Raw genomic sequence first — 16,618 nt, 5'->3', positions numbered from 1 at the left:
TAATAATGACCCAGGATCTAGTCTAAGCCAATAGGAGAGTAAGTAAGCTTTGAAAAAAGAAAGTTTATTGTTACACTTGAGGCCACTGCCAGGTTTAGAGCGAGCTTTAGCCATATGTACTATCTTCTCAATGGCTTCCAAAGGCTTCTTGCTGGTTCTGTCTCCTACTGCGGTAAGGTAAAATGAGAACGCTCAGTATTGAACAGAACTGACGTCCTTAGGGAAGTGCTACAGGGAGAGATGTGGGGCGAGGAGCTGGGAGAGGGAGAAGGAGACCCAGGGAAAGGGCAGGAAAGAAAGAGGAGATGAACAGGGAGAAAGTTATGGACTGAGTGCGAGTTGGGCTTAGCATCTGTTCATTACAAATCTGCTTATCCTTAAAATCTGACTATGCATGTTACGTCCCACTTTAGAGAATTAAGACACAACAACAACAACAACAACAAAAATACACCATTAGGGGTTGTGGAGAACCAAGAAATGAAGGCTACAGGCTTGGTGACTCCCCCCTCCTCCCACTAGAAAAACTCTTAGAAATGCAGACAGTCATTTGTAAAAATATGAAAGGATAATGACAGAATGGTTTTTGGTTTTACCCAGAATCTAGAATGGAGTGAGGCACACAGTAGACAGTTTATATGTCACTGCGTTAGGTCCCTACAGTGAGTGTCTGACCCACTGTGGGTACTCATTATAGGTATGTTGAAGGAATACAAAAAGGATACATTAAAACTAGAGTCATGCAGTTGAAACATTTGCTTACTCTATAACACAAAGTAACCCCACAGAGGCACAGACAGAGACTGCTAAATAATGTTGAATTTGTGATCATTATCTATCAGATTGATAGAGAAGACAGTTTCAAACATACACCCCTGGCTTTAACAGATGTCCCTAAACCCTGAATAGATACCCAAAGATGAGGATCTGGAATTTCACTGTGTTTTTGATGGGACAATGGGTCACCCATCAAGCTACATTTCTAGGCCTACTGTGAGATGGGCAATCATCTGAAGAAATATTATTTTTTCTTGTTGGTATAGATGACACATGGTCATTTTGACCAAAGTCATAACTTTCTTTACACTATTTTTCTTGAGTAAAAAAAGTAAAAGCATATTCAAAATATGTTTAATTTTTATTGTGAAAATATGAAAACTCCAGTGATCTAATTAGTAACCACCACTAGGAAGAAAACACTAGTAACATGAGTGACCTAGCCTTCATCGTAGAACCTAAGTACCTATTCTTTGCTTGGTGTTTCTGCAGCGCATTTGTCTTGAGTTGGTTCTGTTCAGCTCTACCTGCTTTGTTAACTGTTACAACCTTCAGTAAAAGTGACCCAGGCTTTGCCCTTTCATGTATCCACTACTTCCTGTCAAGGCCTTTGGTATTACTGAATAAGATTACTACAGCATGGAGGTTGGAGGATGGGGCACGGATGGCTCAGTTGGTAAAGTCCTCGCTATACAAGCGCAAGGACCTGAGTTCTATCACCGGGATCCACGTGGAGAGCATGGGTGTGGTGGTGTGTGTGCTTGTAAGCCCATGCTGGGGAAGTGGAGACAGGTGGAGACCCTATACCTGACTGTCTAGCCGGTCTAGCCTGCCTGGTAAGCCCCAGGCCAATGAGAGATCGTGTCTAAAAAGCAAGTTGGGTACCTTCTGAGGAGTGAAACCCAAGTTTGACCTCTGGCCTCTATACACATGTGCACATACACTTTCATACACACATGCACTCACACAAACACATACTCACCAACATGCATGCATGTACATCTGCCTGTGCATGTGTGCACTCGTGTGTGTGCGCACCCACCCATCATACAGCAACTTAATAGGTTATAAGTGTGGATAAAGTTGTACTTCTAGGGGCTGGAGACATGGCTCAGAGGTTAAGAGCACAGACTGCTCTTCCAAAGGACCTGGGTTCGATTCCCAGCACCCACATGGCAGCTTGAGACTGTCTGTAACTCCAAGATCTGACACCCTCACACAGACATACATGCAGGCAAAATACCAATACATATAAGGTAAAAATAAATAAATTATTTTTTAAAAAGTTGTATTTCTATACGGACAAAAAATCCAAGGTGCTGTCTGGATAGTTATAAGAATGTTTATGTTAGTGGATTAGAAGTGGCTTGAAGAGAAACAAATAGAGATTAAGTATAAAAATCAATTACATAAAAACAATATGGGAGCCATTGTAGAAAATGATGACCTCACTCAGTATGACGATTTCTAGTTCCATCCATTTGCCCACAAATTTCGGGATTTCCTTGTTTTTAATAGCTGAGTAGTATTCCATAGTGTATATGTACCACAGTTTCTCTATCAACTCTTCAACTGAGGGACACTTAGGTTGTTTCCAGGTTCTGGCTATTATGAATAAGGCTGCTATGAACATGGTTGAGCAAATGTTCTTGTTGTGTGGTGGAGCATTTTCTGAGTATATTCCAAGGAGTGGAATAGCTGGGTCTTGAGGAAGTCCTATTCCCAGTTTTCTGAGAAAGCACCAGATAGATTTCCAAAGTGGTTGTACAAGTTTGCATTCCCACCAGCAAGGAAGGAGTGTTCCTCTTTCTCCACATCCTTGCCAGCATGTGGTGTCACTTGAATTTTTGATCTTAGCCATTCTGGTATATATTCATTTATAATTGGGCACTAGCCCAAAAGGAATGTCCCATGAAAGTCTTCACTTACCAGAAGATTGGGATAGATGTGAGGACATCCTACTGGGACTCTAGGTGAGAGAAGTATGGGAGAATGGGGAAATAGAAAGATTCAGAGGGTCCTAGAAACCTATAAGAAGAACATTGTGATGGGTCCATTAGGGCCCAGGGGAGTCTGCTCAAGCTACTGCACTAACCAAGGACAATACAAGTAGTAAACATCGAACCCCTACTCTGATCTACCCAATGAACAGGACATTCTCCACAGTTATGTGGAGAGTGGGGACTGATTCTGACATGAACTCTGGTGCCCCATATTTGACCACTTCTCATTGGTGGGGAGGCCTGGTGGCACTCAAAGAACGAATAAGCAGGCTACCAAGATGAGACTTGATAGCCTGTGACCATATTGTGGGGGAGGAGGTCCCCCTTCGTCATAGACCTAGGAGAGGGGAATAGGGTGAAAGCAGGAGGGAGGGAGGAATGGGAGGATACAAGTGATGGGATAACAATTGAGATGTAATCTGAATAAATTAATAATAAAAAATAAATTAAAAAAGAAAATAATGACCTATAATTAGGGGGACAAGAATGGTCAAAGTTTAAGAAGTTTCCATTTGCAAAGAAGCAACTCATAACTCTACCAAGTTCAAAACGAAAGAAATATAGACTCAGCTTGCTGAACAATGTGTATTTGATGAGAGGATGGAAGTCCTTAAAAAACTGTAGACTCATGAGAAATTCGTTCTCACAATGTGTCTGTATTTCGACATATATTAAAGGACTTAAAATTGGCCACATTACCAGTAATGTACTACAAGTCCACCAGCTAAATGATGAGTAAGACCAAAGACTAGAAAAATTTCTTGCTCTATTTTGTACAGTTTTCTGGTTGAAGCCTTAGAAGTTATGAACTTTTGGATGCAAGCAGTTTTACTGATTTGTTGCTTGCAGCTAAAAGAGCTATATAATCTATAAATAAAGCAATTAAATTACAGTTTTTACTTAGAAAAATTATTTGCCTTTAGTTTTACCTGCCCAATAAATGTGGCCATTTAGAAGCCTGACATACGGTAGTAGTAAGATGGCTCCGCAGGTAAAGGCATTTGCCACCAAGCCTGATGACATGAGTTCTTGTAACTCATATGGTGCAACTCCTGACAGTCATTTGTCTTCTGACATCCACACTTGTATTGTGGGACACACCCACTCACCCATCCATAAATACACACACAATTAAAAATATTAAAAGCATGAAAAAGAAATTATTTACTTCTACTTTTGTTTTGCGTCGTTTCTTTAAGAAGACCTAAGGATATGTTCAGAATAGAGTAGTCTGTCCCATGTAGGCTTATTTGATAAGCTGCTCAAAGGAGTTTCCAACTTCCGCTGGTCTACATATGCAAACCCAAAGACATATGTTAATTTTAATTTGTTAACACATTTAGTGAGAAAACTGTGCCCCCTGGATATGCAGAAGAAACATCCAGGTCATCCACTGGTCTAGTTTGCATGGGAAACCAAGGGAATGGAGAAAATTCAAAAGGGGTATAGAAAAATATTTCTATTCAAATCAGGAGAATTACACATCCTTCAAAAAAGAATACATCTGTCACAACATTATCTGAATCCATGGCAGTATCTTTGCTTAATAGAAAGGTTAAGTCTTCTGGGGAAATCATTTGTTTGTTGGGATTTTCTGTACCACTCGGGTCAATAAGTCTGTGCCCATATGTATGAGGAGGAATACTATTTATAACAAGTGCTCTATCAGTTACTGTGTAGGAACCATGGTCTCTGGGAAGCAAACTAAGTCCTAAGCATCCTTGATGATACCCATAGTTATTTATATTAAGGGGTTCCATCCTTACAGTTGGATAGAACTTCGTGTAGGAATCTCAAGTATGTTACACTTAAGTGGAAGCCTTTTCAGTGGATAGAACTTCAGGAATTTTGTTCATAAGAGCATTGTCAGGCATTTGAGCCCCACAGCAGTGAAAATTTAGCATGAAAAGAAACCCATATCTTCCTTCAATAAATACATATCGAGTGTAAGTTTATTTCAGGTACTATGCCAGGTCTTGACCTCAAGGAAGGAAAAAGAAAATAATAAATGCAACAAACTATGTTAGAAAGAATATTAAATGGAGAAGGAACAAAGGCCACGCAGGGGCAGCAGACTGGTTAGGGAAGGCCGCGATGAGGAGATGATGGGCTGAGTCATAGGATGTTGCTCGCATGCTCAAGCATACCATGCAGAGGAAGCAGCCAGCACAAAACCTGCAAGGTGGAGATGATTTCTGGATTTTTAAGAAGAGCAAGAAGAGCACTGTGAATCAAGCTTCAGGAGAGAAAAGAGTTCAGATATTAGAGCCTTGCAGACCACTGTCAGATCTAAGTGGGAAGACTGATAGGAGTTCAAGACCCTGCCTGGTCTACAGAGTGAAATACATGCTAACCATGTCTCAAAACCAACTAAGCACCATCACCGCCACCACCACCACAGTCACCCACCCCAAATCAAGCTAAACTACCCTGCCCAAAAGCCAAAAAGCCAAAGCCAAAACCAAACTAAACCAAAAAAACTGCTTCAAACTGCATGGCTGGCCCAGAAATGGAAGCTGGATGGCCCAGAGACCTAGCGTAGAACAAAACACGACTGACAAAACCAACCAACCAACCAACCAACCAACCAACCAACCAACCAAACACGTTAATGAACGATTCCTTATGGTATTCTGCTATACTCATAGACTGGTGCAGAGTTTAATCATCACCAGAGGAAGCTTCCTTTGGCAGCTGAAGGGAGCAGATACAGAGACACACAGTCAAATATTAGGCAGAGCTCAGGAAACCCCAAGGAAGAGGGGGAGGAAAGAAAACAGAGGGGTCAAGGACACCAGAACAGGGCCCACAGAATCAAGTAAGCAGGTCACAGGCATTCACAGAGACTGAAGTGACAACACAAGAGATTCAAGTGACAACACAGAGCCTGCATTAGGTTCTTTGCAGACATGTTGTGGCTGTTTGGCTTGGGGTTTTTGTGGGACTCCTAACAGTGGGAGTGGGGTTGTCTCTGATTCTTTTGTCTGCTCCTGGGACTCTTTTCCTCCTACTGGCTTGCCTCATCCAGCCTTGACATGATGGGAGTTGCCCAGTCTTATTGCATTTTGTTATGGAGTGTTCAGTTAATATCTCTGCTTTTTTTTTTTTTTTTTCTGAAGGGAAAGAGTAGTGGATCTGGAGGAGAGGGGAAGCTTGGGGGTGGTTGGGAGGAGTGGGGTGGGGAGGCTAAAGTCAGGATGTATTTATTGTAGGAGAGAATAAATAAAAATATCCAGGTAGTGTTGGTGCACACCTTTAATCCTAACACTTGGGAGGCAGCACTTGGGAGTTCCAGGATGGTCAGGGCTACACAGAGAAACCCTGTCTGGAAAAACCAAAACAACAAACAAAACCAAAGAGAGAAGAAAGGATTACTGAGGGTTTCATGCTAAGAACAGAGTCAGGAGATAGCTGGGGTGTCAATCAATAAAAATCCAGGGGAGAGACAGTGATAGGTTTGACAACTTTTTTAGTTGGTGGAGATCTCAACAGAAATTCCCAGGAGTACTGTGGCAGTTCCTGCTTAGACGCTCACAGGAAGAGAAAACGCTCCCTCCACTTCCACATGTTATTCCACAAATGAAGGTGGGATCTCACTGAAATGTCTGAATGCTCTTCAGATAGATGAAACACCATTGGGGGCTCATGTAATTGTTATATTACTAATGACCAGAACCCCAGCTGTTTTTCAGGGCAGATTTCCTATTCTGTACTTAGATTATGCTAACAATATGGCAGTCAAGAAAACGATGGAGCCTCTCTTCCATGTCTCCTTTTAGATACATACGTTGGCTGGTGGTAAAAAAATTTGAAGGCGTAAGGAAAATGCACCTGATGGAGCGATGAAGAGAGGAAGGAAGGAAGGAAGAGGGAGTGAGAACATGAAGACGGTCCTTTGTAAACGTATTTTCTTTGCAACTTGGAAGAGAAAATTGGGCCACAACATCACTACAAAACAAGACGAACGACTGTAAACTTTCTAACAAGTTGGACTCATTGGGCTGCATTTGCACGTTGAGAATCACACACACACACACACACACACACACACACACACACACACACATACCCCTCTCAACAAAACAGGAAGTCAGACAAAGCAGTAATTCTAGCTTCCTTAGTTGAAAGGGCTCATTATAAAACAGAAAAGAAAAAAAGATCCCACCATAAGACACAATCCCTAAATAGCTCCTCCCGGGTCTAGAACTTCTCGCCTCTGTCTTCCAGTGTTTCCGTAAGTCTCAGATCATAAAGTCTCAGAGCGGAGGGCACATGCTTCTGGGAGGGGAGGGGCTATCACCTCTATTCACAGATGAGAGGTGGAAGGGGCTAGACACCGCTGTAGAGAATGTTGAAAACTTAAATGTATAAAAATATAGTTATGGCTCTCAAAGGAGTGAGCTCCTGGTGTATGTCATATGTGCTAAACATATGCTGTGTATTTCGTAGGTGTGTGTCATGTGTGCTGTAGTTATGTGCTGTGTACAAAGCTGTTGCTTGGGTGTGTTATATGACAAACACATGAATAAGTTTTATGTAAACCATAACTTTAAATTTCTTTTACTGTGCATGTAAAAACCCATTAGTCCTGACATTCTGTTTAGAAGCATAGAAATAACACTTTCTTTCCATGTAGGTGTCTGTGGTTTTGTAGCTATAGTTAGTAGATGTTTGAATTTGGCATAATATGAATTTAAGACTCTTTACAAGAGAAAGAAATTACAAATGCTAACTTGTAAGGCCTTCTCTGGATCACTGGCTGTGGGGCACATATATCCTCTCAAAGATGCTGGCAAGTTGCATTGAGCCAGCTACACAACTCACAAGAATCTTTTTTCAACACTCAAGATGTTCAGCTAAGTTCAACAGTGAAGCATGTTGCTGGCAAAGCTAACTGGCAAATGTAGATTCATTACCATGTTATTCTAAGCCCAAATCGCTATCCATTTTCGTGGTATAAAAGATTTAAGACTTTGGTGAAGGGGCCGTATCCAGTAGACATGACAAAATTATGCCCTAATGTTTTTCGAGCAGTCCCTTCGTGACTCATGGAGTGGCTAGGTGAGCCACCCACGCCACACATTTTGGGGACCTGAGAATCTCCTGTTTTCTATGCTGTTTTAAGCAATTCTTACTTTCTTGCAAGAGTCAAAACTGTTTGCACTGATTTCTGGCATGGTTCCTCAGTAACCTAAGCAAAGTACAGGAAAAGAAAAGCACAATAATTTATATATGCCATCTATCACATTGCCAACTTCAACAACGCAACCAGAAAACTAATATAAAAATCAAGATATGCCCTTGTCTCCGCAGATATACTTAATATAATTGATTACGTTTTCTAAGGTTAAATCCCGATGCATGCATCCAGATTATGTGAAAAATAGTCTATTAGGAAAGTCAACGTGTCTGACTTAATTTATCTTAGGTTTGACTTAAACAACTTCTGCTTATACACATTTTAATATTAAGAAAGAGTGTGCTGAAGAGAAAAGGTTTCTATACACTAATTAGTAGCATGGGTTGAGGTCAAACTTAAAAGCATAAGGGATTTGTTTTATCTTTCAAGACGCCCAATAAAACCAGCAGGTTTTAGAGCCACAGTGACCTAACTTTTTAACTGTGGTTGGGTGTCTTGCTAGCTTGAAGTCACTGGGTATCAATCTCTCTAACCTCCATCATCTAGTTTTTATCCCTCTTCAAATGAAGTTAACGGCGTTTACCTTACAGAACTGACAAGTGCCCAGGACGCTGCTGATCCTTAATGAATGGTGATTGTGTTATTACAAAAAGGAAACAGGATTGCTGATTTCTTAGCTTTGTATTATTTATGCAATGTTTATGAGTAGTGATCACGTAATAATGCAATCTCTTAATGTGATGCATGTCATAAAATTATTTAACACAGCAAACGTGTGAAGTTCTATTTATTACTTTTATATTACAAAGCAGAAACTAAGGAACAGAGAAGTTATGTAATCTTCTCAAGGTCATTCAGCAGGAACAGGAGCCAAACCCCGATATGTGACTGCAGGGCAGCATCTTTCAGCCACTTCAATAAAAACCTGCAGATACTCCTGTAAGATGACAGCATTCACCTGAAAAACACAAGGCACCACTTTCCGTGCTAGGCACAGGACCCAAAACATCAAGCATTTCCAAATCAAAACACAGAACCTATAACCTTTAAGAAGTTTCCAATATGGCGACTGGAAGCAATTACATCACCTGAAAGCTATGACTCAAAACCTTTGCTGTTTCCCCATTTAAGAAAACAAAAGGTCTTCAAACGCCTCTTATTTACGAAGCATAAAAATATGGTCTAACTTAACTGGTTTATTGAATTAATCAAGATGTCTGCATTTCTAAGTGTGAATAAAATTGGTACTTTCATGTTAAGGTCTTTTATGTGATTGCTATCATGTGTCTAACATCAAAATGGGTCATAAAAGAAAAGTACCTCTACCAAGAATACTGTTAGATCAAAATGTAGATCAATATTCAAAGAAGGTCATACAAGCAAAGCAAAGTAGGTAAAACAACAAACAAACAAACAAAAAAACAAAACAAAAACAAAAACAAAAACAAAAAAAACACCAAACCCAACTGTTTAGACACAAAGAACAAACAACAACCAGATAGATACAGAATAACTGCCTCTGTTTTTGCATATTTCCTTTATCTGTCCTGTTATAGGCTCCATTAATATTTCCCACTCTTTTAAATGTATGAATATGTTAGGTAGGTTTATGAGAGATTACCTGAAATGATTTTATGAGCTTTAAAATTAAGGCTACTGCTCTGTACTCTAGGGATGGACTGCTTATGTGTCACCAAGCCCCCAAAGTAGTTATGTGTAATTCATACAACACACATAAAGCAAGATAACTGTGCTGAAACAAAATGCTAATTATATTTCAATTTTAAGCATTTGCTTCAAGAACTCCACTGATACCAAGGAATTATGTAAATCAAAACTGGATTACAAGACTAGCAGCTGTAGGATCTGCCTTTTATTAATCTTAAAGGGGGAGACAAATTGTTCAGAAGCCAAGTGGGTTGGTCAAAATAATGGGATTCTTTTCAGTTCAGCTTGGGTGAAAGCTGTCCAGAAGAGAATTTTCTGCATCCCTTTTCAATGAACAATAGAAACAAACCAACAAGATAACCAGAAACATGGGGAAAATGGGAAGTATTTCATCATGATCTTTCTGAAGGTGACTGACATGTAATATGAAACTGTCTGTCTTGCAAACACAAACCTAGCTACGCATGCCATGTCCCTGGTTCCCTGCAAATTGGGCCACTCTTGGGGGTGGGGTGGGGTCGGTCACAGAGCACAGTGCTCACCTGCTTCTGTCTGTCGGTTGGCAGCCCTCAGCGTGTGGCAGCCCTCGGCAGGTGCTCTTTCAAGCTCGGTTTACTTCCTGATTCTCCTTTTCATTGACTGTAATCCACTCATTAAAATGTGCATCCCTCTTCTATTTGCGGTTAATTTTGCTTTTCCAGTGTTGTGATGGTGACAGTCTTGTTGCAGGATGTGGATGTTTTTTTTCTTCTTCTTTTCATTGAGAAAAGCTGACGGTATCTTGTAGTTAAGACTTCAGGTACACTAACTCTCACTTGCTTATGTACAAAACATGTTTATATTGCTGTTTTCATTTCATTTGGTTGCTTGTCCTTTCTCAGTGAAAGAGCTGTAGAGGGGCATCATTAAAAATTGTTACCAAACAATTAACACTTAATTCTGATTATGCTTTGTTGTGGCTTTTGTGTAACATTCCAAAGACAATAGTTTTCTTTTTGATTCAGTCTTTATGGGACAACATCCAAGACTTACATAAAATGTAAAAAAAAAAAAAAAAGCATTTGGTGATTAATTTCACCTCTTTGTAGTTTTACACTTAATTTGTGCGGTTTATTCAAATAGTGTTTTTTCTTATGAAACCATGTAAATAGGAACCATCTGAAAAGGTTACAGTAGAAACGGCAGGGCCGAGGGGGTGGGGTGGGGCTAAAGAGCAAAAAGATGCCATGACAACCTTTTTCGGGTTTCCCAGGAAACATGGGTTGCTATGGGAACTGCATCAGTCAGGTCCGAATTAGTAACTTCCGCTGGAAGGGGTGTCTGCCACTTTAATCTTCTTGTGATACTGCAGAAGCTTATCTCTCAGATGCATTAGGAATTTTTGTTATTTCTCTTGGCAGCACTGAAAATGAGTTTCTAGACGTTTGTAGATATTGGCTGAGGCATGCGCTCACAGCTTCACTGGAATCTGTGTCTAATATTTTAAAAAATGCTTTGCAAACCCCAAAGAGTTAATAGTCAGATCAGGACATGTGGGCCATTTCCCTTTTGGTTCAAAGTTATTGTGAACCTGAAATTCTTAGAGGAGAGATTCAAATAGAAGGAACAGTCAAAAAAATAAAAAATAAATTTATGGTGGGCTTCTGAGTCATTGCTCTAGTTAGGCTTTCCATCCACATATCCAGAGGCTAGGTAATTAACTTAAATAGTCAAGAAATAATATTGAAAGGTCCACCAAACAGGAGCATCATTCAAGTTCTGCCTCCTTTACTTAGTAAAGAAACGACTTTTTTTTTTTTTTTTTTTTTTTTTTTTTTTTTTTGATTTTGAGGTTAAACAGTTACTCTGACTCTTCTTTAGTTTCATTTCCTCCCAGGATGTAGTTTTTCATAGGGCGTGCACTAGAAACCAAGCTTAATGTAAGTTTGTTGGTCACAAAGTTAAGACACAGGGAAAGAGAGAGAAGAAAGAAAAAAAAAAAAAAAGAGCTGAAAGAATGCAGCCCACTTGCAAACAGGCACCTGTTTCAGTATGAAGCAACAGGGAGAGGGAGAATGAAGTGTGCTTTTCCACTTCTTCATGTACGTTCCTTGATGAATGGTCTGGAAATGTATAAATCAAGGACATACACAGACCAAGGGGGCATGTTCCACACAACACTGGGCATCGCATGTCAGCCGTGTCACATGTTAGACATCAGTGAATATCTTTTTGATGTTGACACAGGAGTTGGGATTATTGTTCGTGGTGCAAGTGGCAGTGGAGTTGCCGGTTTTGAAAGGGGTCTGTGGGAAGGCGCTGTGGTTCATACCCGTACCCTCTTCGATCACCATATACTCCGACTTACTCAGAGTGGAGTTACTCCGGGCTTTTCGGAGCTCCTCGGCTGAAGAGGAGAGATGCTGGCAACTTCCCACGTGCATGTACTGAGCTTGCTCTTCCCCTTCGGTCTCCCGGTGGTAGAAGTAATTGAAGTTGGAAACAATTACAGGAACTGGCAATGCAATGGTCAAGACACCCGCGATGGCACAAAGGGAGCCCACAATCTTGCCTCCTATGGTCACCGGGTGCATATCACCATAACCGACAGTTGTCATGGTTACCACTGCCCACCAGAAGGCATCCGGGATACTGTTAAAACCCGAAGAAGGGTCATCTGCCTCAGCAAAGTAGACTGCGCTGGAGAAAAGGATGACCCCAATAAAGAGGAAGAAGATGAGCAGCCCCAACTCCCGCATGGAAGCCTTCAGTGTCTGCCCCAGGATCTGCAGCCCCTTAGAGTGGCGGGAGAGCTTGAAGATTCGGAAGACCCTTACTAGGCGGATGACCCTCAGGATGGCCAGCGACATGGCCTGCTGCCCATTACCCTGTCGCTCAGCCAGCTCAGTGCCCAGAGTGATGAAATAAGGGATGATGGCCACAATGTCTATCAGGTTCATGATATTTCTGGAGAAGGTGGCTTTACTGGGGCAAGCGAAGAACCGCACCAGCAGCTCAAAGGAGAACCAGATGATGCACAGGGTCTCCACTACGAAGAAGGGGTCGGAGAAGCTGGAGGCTCCAGAAGAGGCCCCCGACGTGCTGTTGTTGGCAGCCTCGAACACGTCCTGCGACGGGGAGGCGGGGTAGTCTTTCTCGTCGCGGAACTCGGGCAGCGTCTCCAGGCAGAAGATGACAATGGAGATGAGGATGACCAGAACCGACACGATGGCAATGCCCCGGGCCGGCCCTGAGCTCTCGGGGTACTCGAAGAGCAGCCACACCTGGCGCTGGAAGTCTCGGTGGGGCAGGGGCCGCTCCTCCTCGCGCAGGAAGCCCTCATCCTCACGGAACTTCTCCATGGCCTCCTCGCCCAGCTGGTAGAAGCGGATCTCCTCGGAGAAGATGTCGATGGGCACGTTGACCGGCCGGCGGATGCGGCCCCCCGACTGGTAGTAGTAGAGGATGGCGTCGAAGCTGGGTCGGTTGCGGTCGAAAGAAATACTCATTGCGGAGCGGATCGAAGTACCGCATGCGCCGCTTGGGGTCGCCCAGCAGCGTCTCGGGGAACTGGCAGAGGGTCTTGAGCTGTGTCTCGAAGCGCAGCCCCGAGATGTTGATGACCACGCGTTCCCCGCAGCAGTCCTGCTCACCCGCGGCGGGCAGCGCGGGCGGCAGCGGCTCGTAGCGGTCGCAGCCGCCGCCGCCACAGCCTCCCTGAGGCGGGTCCCCGCCGCCGCCGCCCGCTGCCTCTGGCTCCAGCAGGTGGTCCCCGGGCACCACCGTCATGTCTGGTGGCAGCTCGGCGCAGCCGGGGCTCTGCAGGGTGCGCGCGCCGCCGCTCGCGGGGTCCAGCTCAGGGTGGGCGCGGTGGCGGGTGGAGGGCTGCAGCGGCTGAGCGCGGGAGGCGGCGGTGCTCTCCTTCCTTGCTGGCGGTGGCCGGCCCGGACTCGCCCCTCCTTGCGTTCCCCGCCCCACCGCCGCCTCCGCCTTACGAGCCCGGCCCGCCGCCTGTTGCTGCGGCTGCCGCGGGGTTCTGTCTGAGGCTGGCGCGGCGATCGGGGCTGCGAGGTCCAGACGCCTCCTTCCTCCTCCGCACCCCTCCCCGCGGGGCGCGCGCGCGCCCGCCCTCCCGCCCGCTTCGCCGCCCCCGGGTTTCCCGCCCACCGTGCGCGCGCGCCCTGCTTCCCGCTTCCCGGCCGCGCACCCTCGCCTTTCTTTGTCACTGGATCACCTCCAACTTGCACCCGTGTTCCCAGACCCTCTGGAACCCTTCCTCAATCAGACTGGCCCTGGAGGAACCCGGTCGCTTGACCTCATTTCTTGGTTCCGCTAGCTTCTGGTCAGCGCGCGTTCCTTTCCCGCGCGTGGCCGAGTCAGTCCCCAGCTCAGGGCTGCTAGACCTGTGCAAGGACCACACCTGGGTTCTCTCGAATGCAAGACTCCTGGCCCATCACACTTTGCCTGGATGGGAGGAAGGGCGAGTCCCATTAGAGTAGGCAGCAAAAGTCGCAAGCTAAGGAGGAAGAAGGAGGCTTCCTGATCTCCTGAGTGTTGTGGGAGGATGGCCTGCAGGCTAGGTGGTCTGGGTTAGCACGGTCTAGTCTGGGACCAGCATCCGGAATTTGGAGGGTAGAAGATTTCTAAAACCTGGGTGTAGGTGCTGTAAACGATTGTGTTTGAACAGGAAGCCCAACTGAGTTAATGGGTAACGTTGGATCTAAGGTCATCCCAGCAGTCTAAAAAGAGGGCACCTTAAGCATTCAGAGGCCTCACTTTTATAATGGCTAGCTCAGCTTGGGCGGAATTAGGGTCAGGTTTCTGATTGAGATTAATGAGGGCAACCTGAATTTTAGATTTCTTTCCGTGGAAAGCTAAGAGGGGAAATGGTTAAGAAAATAGCCGGGCGTGGTGGCGCACGCCTTTAGTCCCAGCACTCGGGAGGCAGAGGCAGGTGGATCGCTGTGAGTTCGAGGCCAGCCTGGTCTACAAAGTGAGTCCAGGATGGCCAAGGCTACACAGAGAAACCCTGTCTCGAAAAACCAAAAAAGAAAAGAAAAAAAAGAAAAAAAAAGAAAAGAAAATTTACCACACCTCATCTGTGTGATTAGATAACTCAATGATGTGTCTGCTGTGGGACACACATGAGCAGGCCTAATACCTAGATTTTACTTAATAAGATGGCACCTGCCCTAGTGGTAGAGAGCTTGACAAAACAAAAACAAGTGTTTTTATTTAGCTGCTAATGTGAGAAAGCCTTCGTTTTGCAGATCGTGCCTCTTCTGCTTGATTTGGGCCTACAGAAAACATTTATCCCCCTTAACTCTTTCTTTAATTTGTTGCTGTTGCTTTAAGCCTAGTTTCTGCTCCCAGACATTCTAGCTACCCCAAATGAAAGAACTATAGTTACAAAATTGTTTTTCCCCCCATTGAATCATTGCAACCATTTGCAAAAGAGGAACTGTTGTCTAGACGTCTACTCAGTCCCTGAAGTGAGCTGAAAATTTAATTTGGTGTAAGAATGACTTGCTGTCCTTCTTTTCCTACCACCTCTCCCAACCACTGAACTCTATGTTCGAGATGGTTTGCCCAACTTCCATTGTTAACAACTATCAAAGCACCTTGGAAATCTCAGGAACTCAACATTTGCTGCTTGTGTTGAATTCCCTAACAAGTGATGCTTTGTATTTTTTTTCTTTTTTTTTTTAAAATTTTTTATTAATTTATTCTTGTTACATCTCAATGTTTATCGCATCCCTTGTATCCTCCCATTCCTCCCTCCCTCCCATTTTCCCCTTATTCCCCTCCCCGATGACTCTTCCTGAGGGGGATTACCTCCCCCTGTATATGCTCATAGGGTATCAAGTCTCTTCTTGGCAACCTACTGTCCTTCCTTTGAGTGCCACCAGGTCTCCCCCTCCAGGGGACATGGTCAAATGTGAGGCACCAGAGTACGTGAGAAAGTCATATCACACTCTCCACTCAACTGTGGAGAATATTCTGACCGTTGGCTAGATCTGGGTAGGGGGACGCTTTGTATTTTTGTCTGCTCTAGGCAGACATTTCTTCTTTTGAGTTCAGGCCCCTATTGCAGTTCTTGGGGTAAGGAGTGAGGGAGGCTGAACCCACCCACACTTCAGTTCCCTTACAGGTTTCTACATCCTGCACTTGGGAGGCGGACGGGGGTGGGGGTGGGGAACGTAACAAGCACCAGAATCTTTATTATTCCCTTGTCTTCCACTTTATAGCTATCTCAGTGATGGACACAGCAGAGAGCGTGGTAGAGGCAGATGAAAACAGCTGGGCAACCATAAAAATCCCTCTTTAACATACAATTAAAGGGCATTATGTTGCATGATGGTTAACTTACTATTTTATATACATTGTGTTAGCCAGTGATTAGGGGAGCAGTTGAGCAGTTATTCATATATGTAAATCTAAGAATGAGAAAGAGTGCCTGCTGCAAGGACAGCTCACTGAAAGGCGAAGTCCCTATTTTTAAAGGATGGAATGTTTCGTGCACTTCTATGTCTGGCTTGGAAGGTGATTTATTCTTCTTTTTTTTCAGGAATTAATACTGAAATTAATATTAATCAATGGCAAAGGAGACTAGAGCAGAGGACAGTCCTGTGATGGATGGTCTCAAGTTTCTCCCTGCTGTGAAACATCCCTCCTTCGGTGTGCCTATTTCTACTCCTTCCATAGATTTGCCTTGTCTGATGATGGCCGCGTTAGGACAGCCATTAGTTTGCATTTGAGACCCACAGAAGTTTAGCAATTTGTTCAGCTCTCATAGCTAGTTAGTGACAGAGCTGGCCCTAAAATCTTGGATCATTTCCAAATCCAGTGTTTGCAGTATTATATTACACTGGGAAACTCTTCATGCTGATCACTGTGAGCACTTAATAAATACTGGATTTCTAAGAGTAGCCTACTTGTATCTGATTGCTGACTGTTCTCTTTCAATTCATATTTATTTGAACTGAAAACCACTGCCTTTTGATGGCTACTCTGCTGCCTATAGGAAACCAGTTGGTGGGTGCGTTCCAGC

General features: G+C 43.8%; 1 protein-coding gene across 1 annotated transcript; it reads right to left on the bottom strand.

The window, feature by feature from the left end:
* Nucleotides 1-11,566: 11,566 nt before the first annotated feature.
* On the bottom strand, nucleotides 11,567-13,629 carry Kcna3 (potassium voltage-gated channel subfamily A member 3). The gene is given in 2 exon segments (XM_051165695.1): nucleotides 11,567-13,064; nucleotides 13,066-13,629. Coding segments are annotated over 2 exon segments (1,578 nt in total). The 5' UTR covers nucleotides 13,357-13,629; the 3' UTR covers nucleotides 11,567-11,777.
* Between the last annotated feature and the right edge of the window lie 2,989 nt (nucleotides 13,630-16,618).

The sequence above is a fragment of the Acomys russatus genome, chromosome 23 (genome assembly GCF_903995435.1).
Source record: "Acomys russatus chromosome 23, mAcoRus1.1, whole genome shotgun sequence".
In the NCBI taxonomy this organism is placed as follows: Eukaryota; Metazoa; Chordata; class Mammalia; order Rodentia; family Muridae; genus Acomys; species Acomys russatus.
The sequence above is the reverse complement of the archived record's forward strand: the minus strand, read 5'-3'. Positions and strand labels throughout refer to the sequence as shown.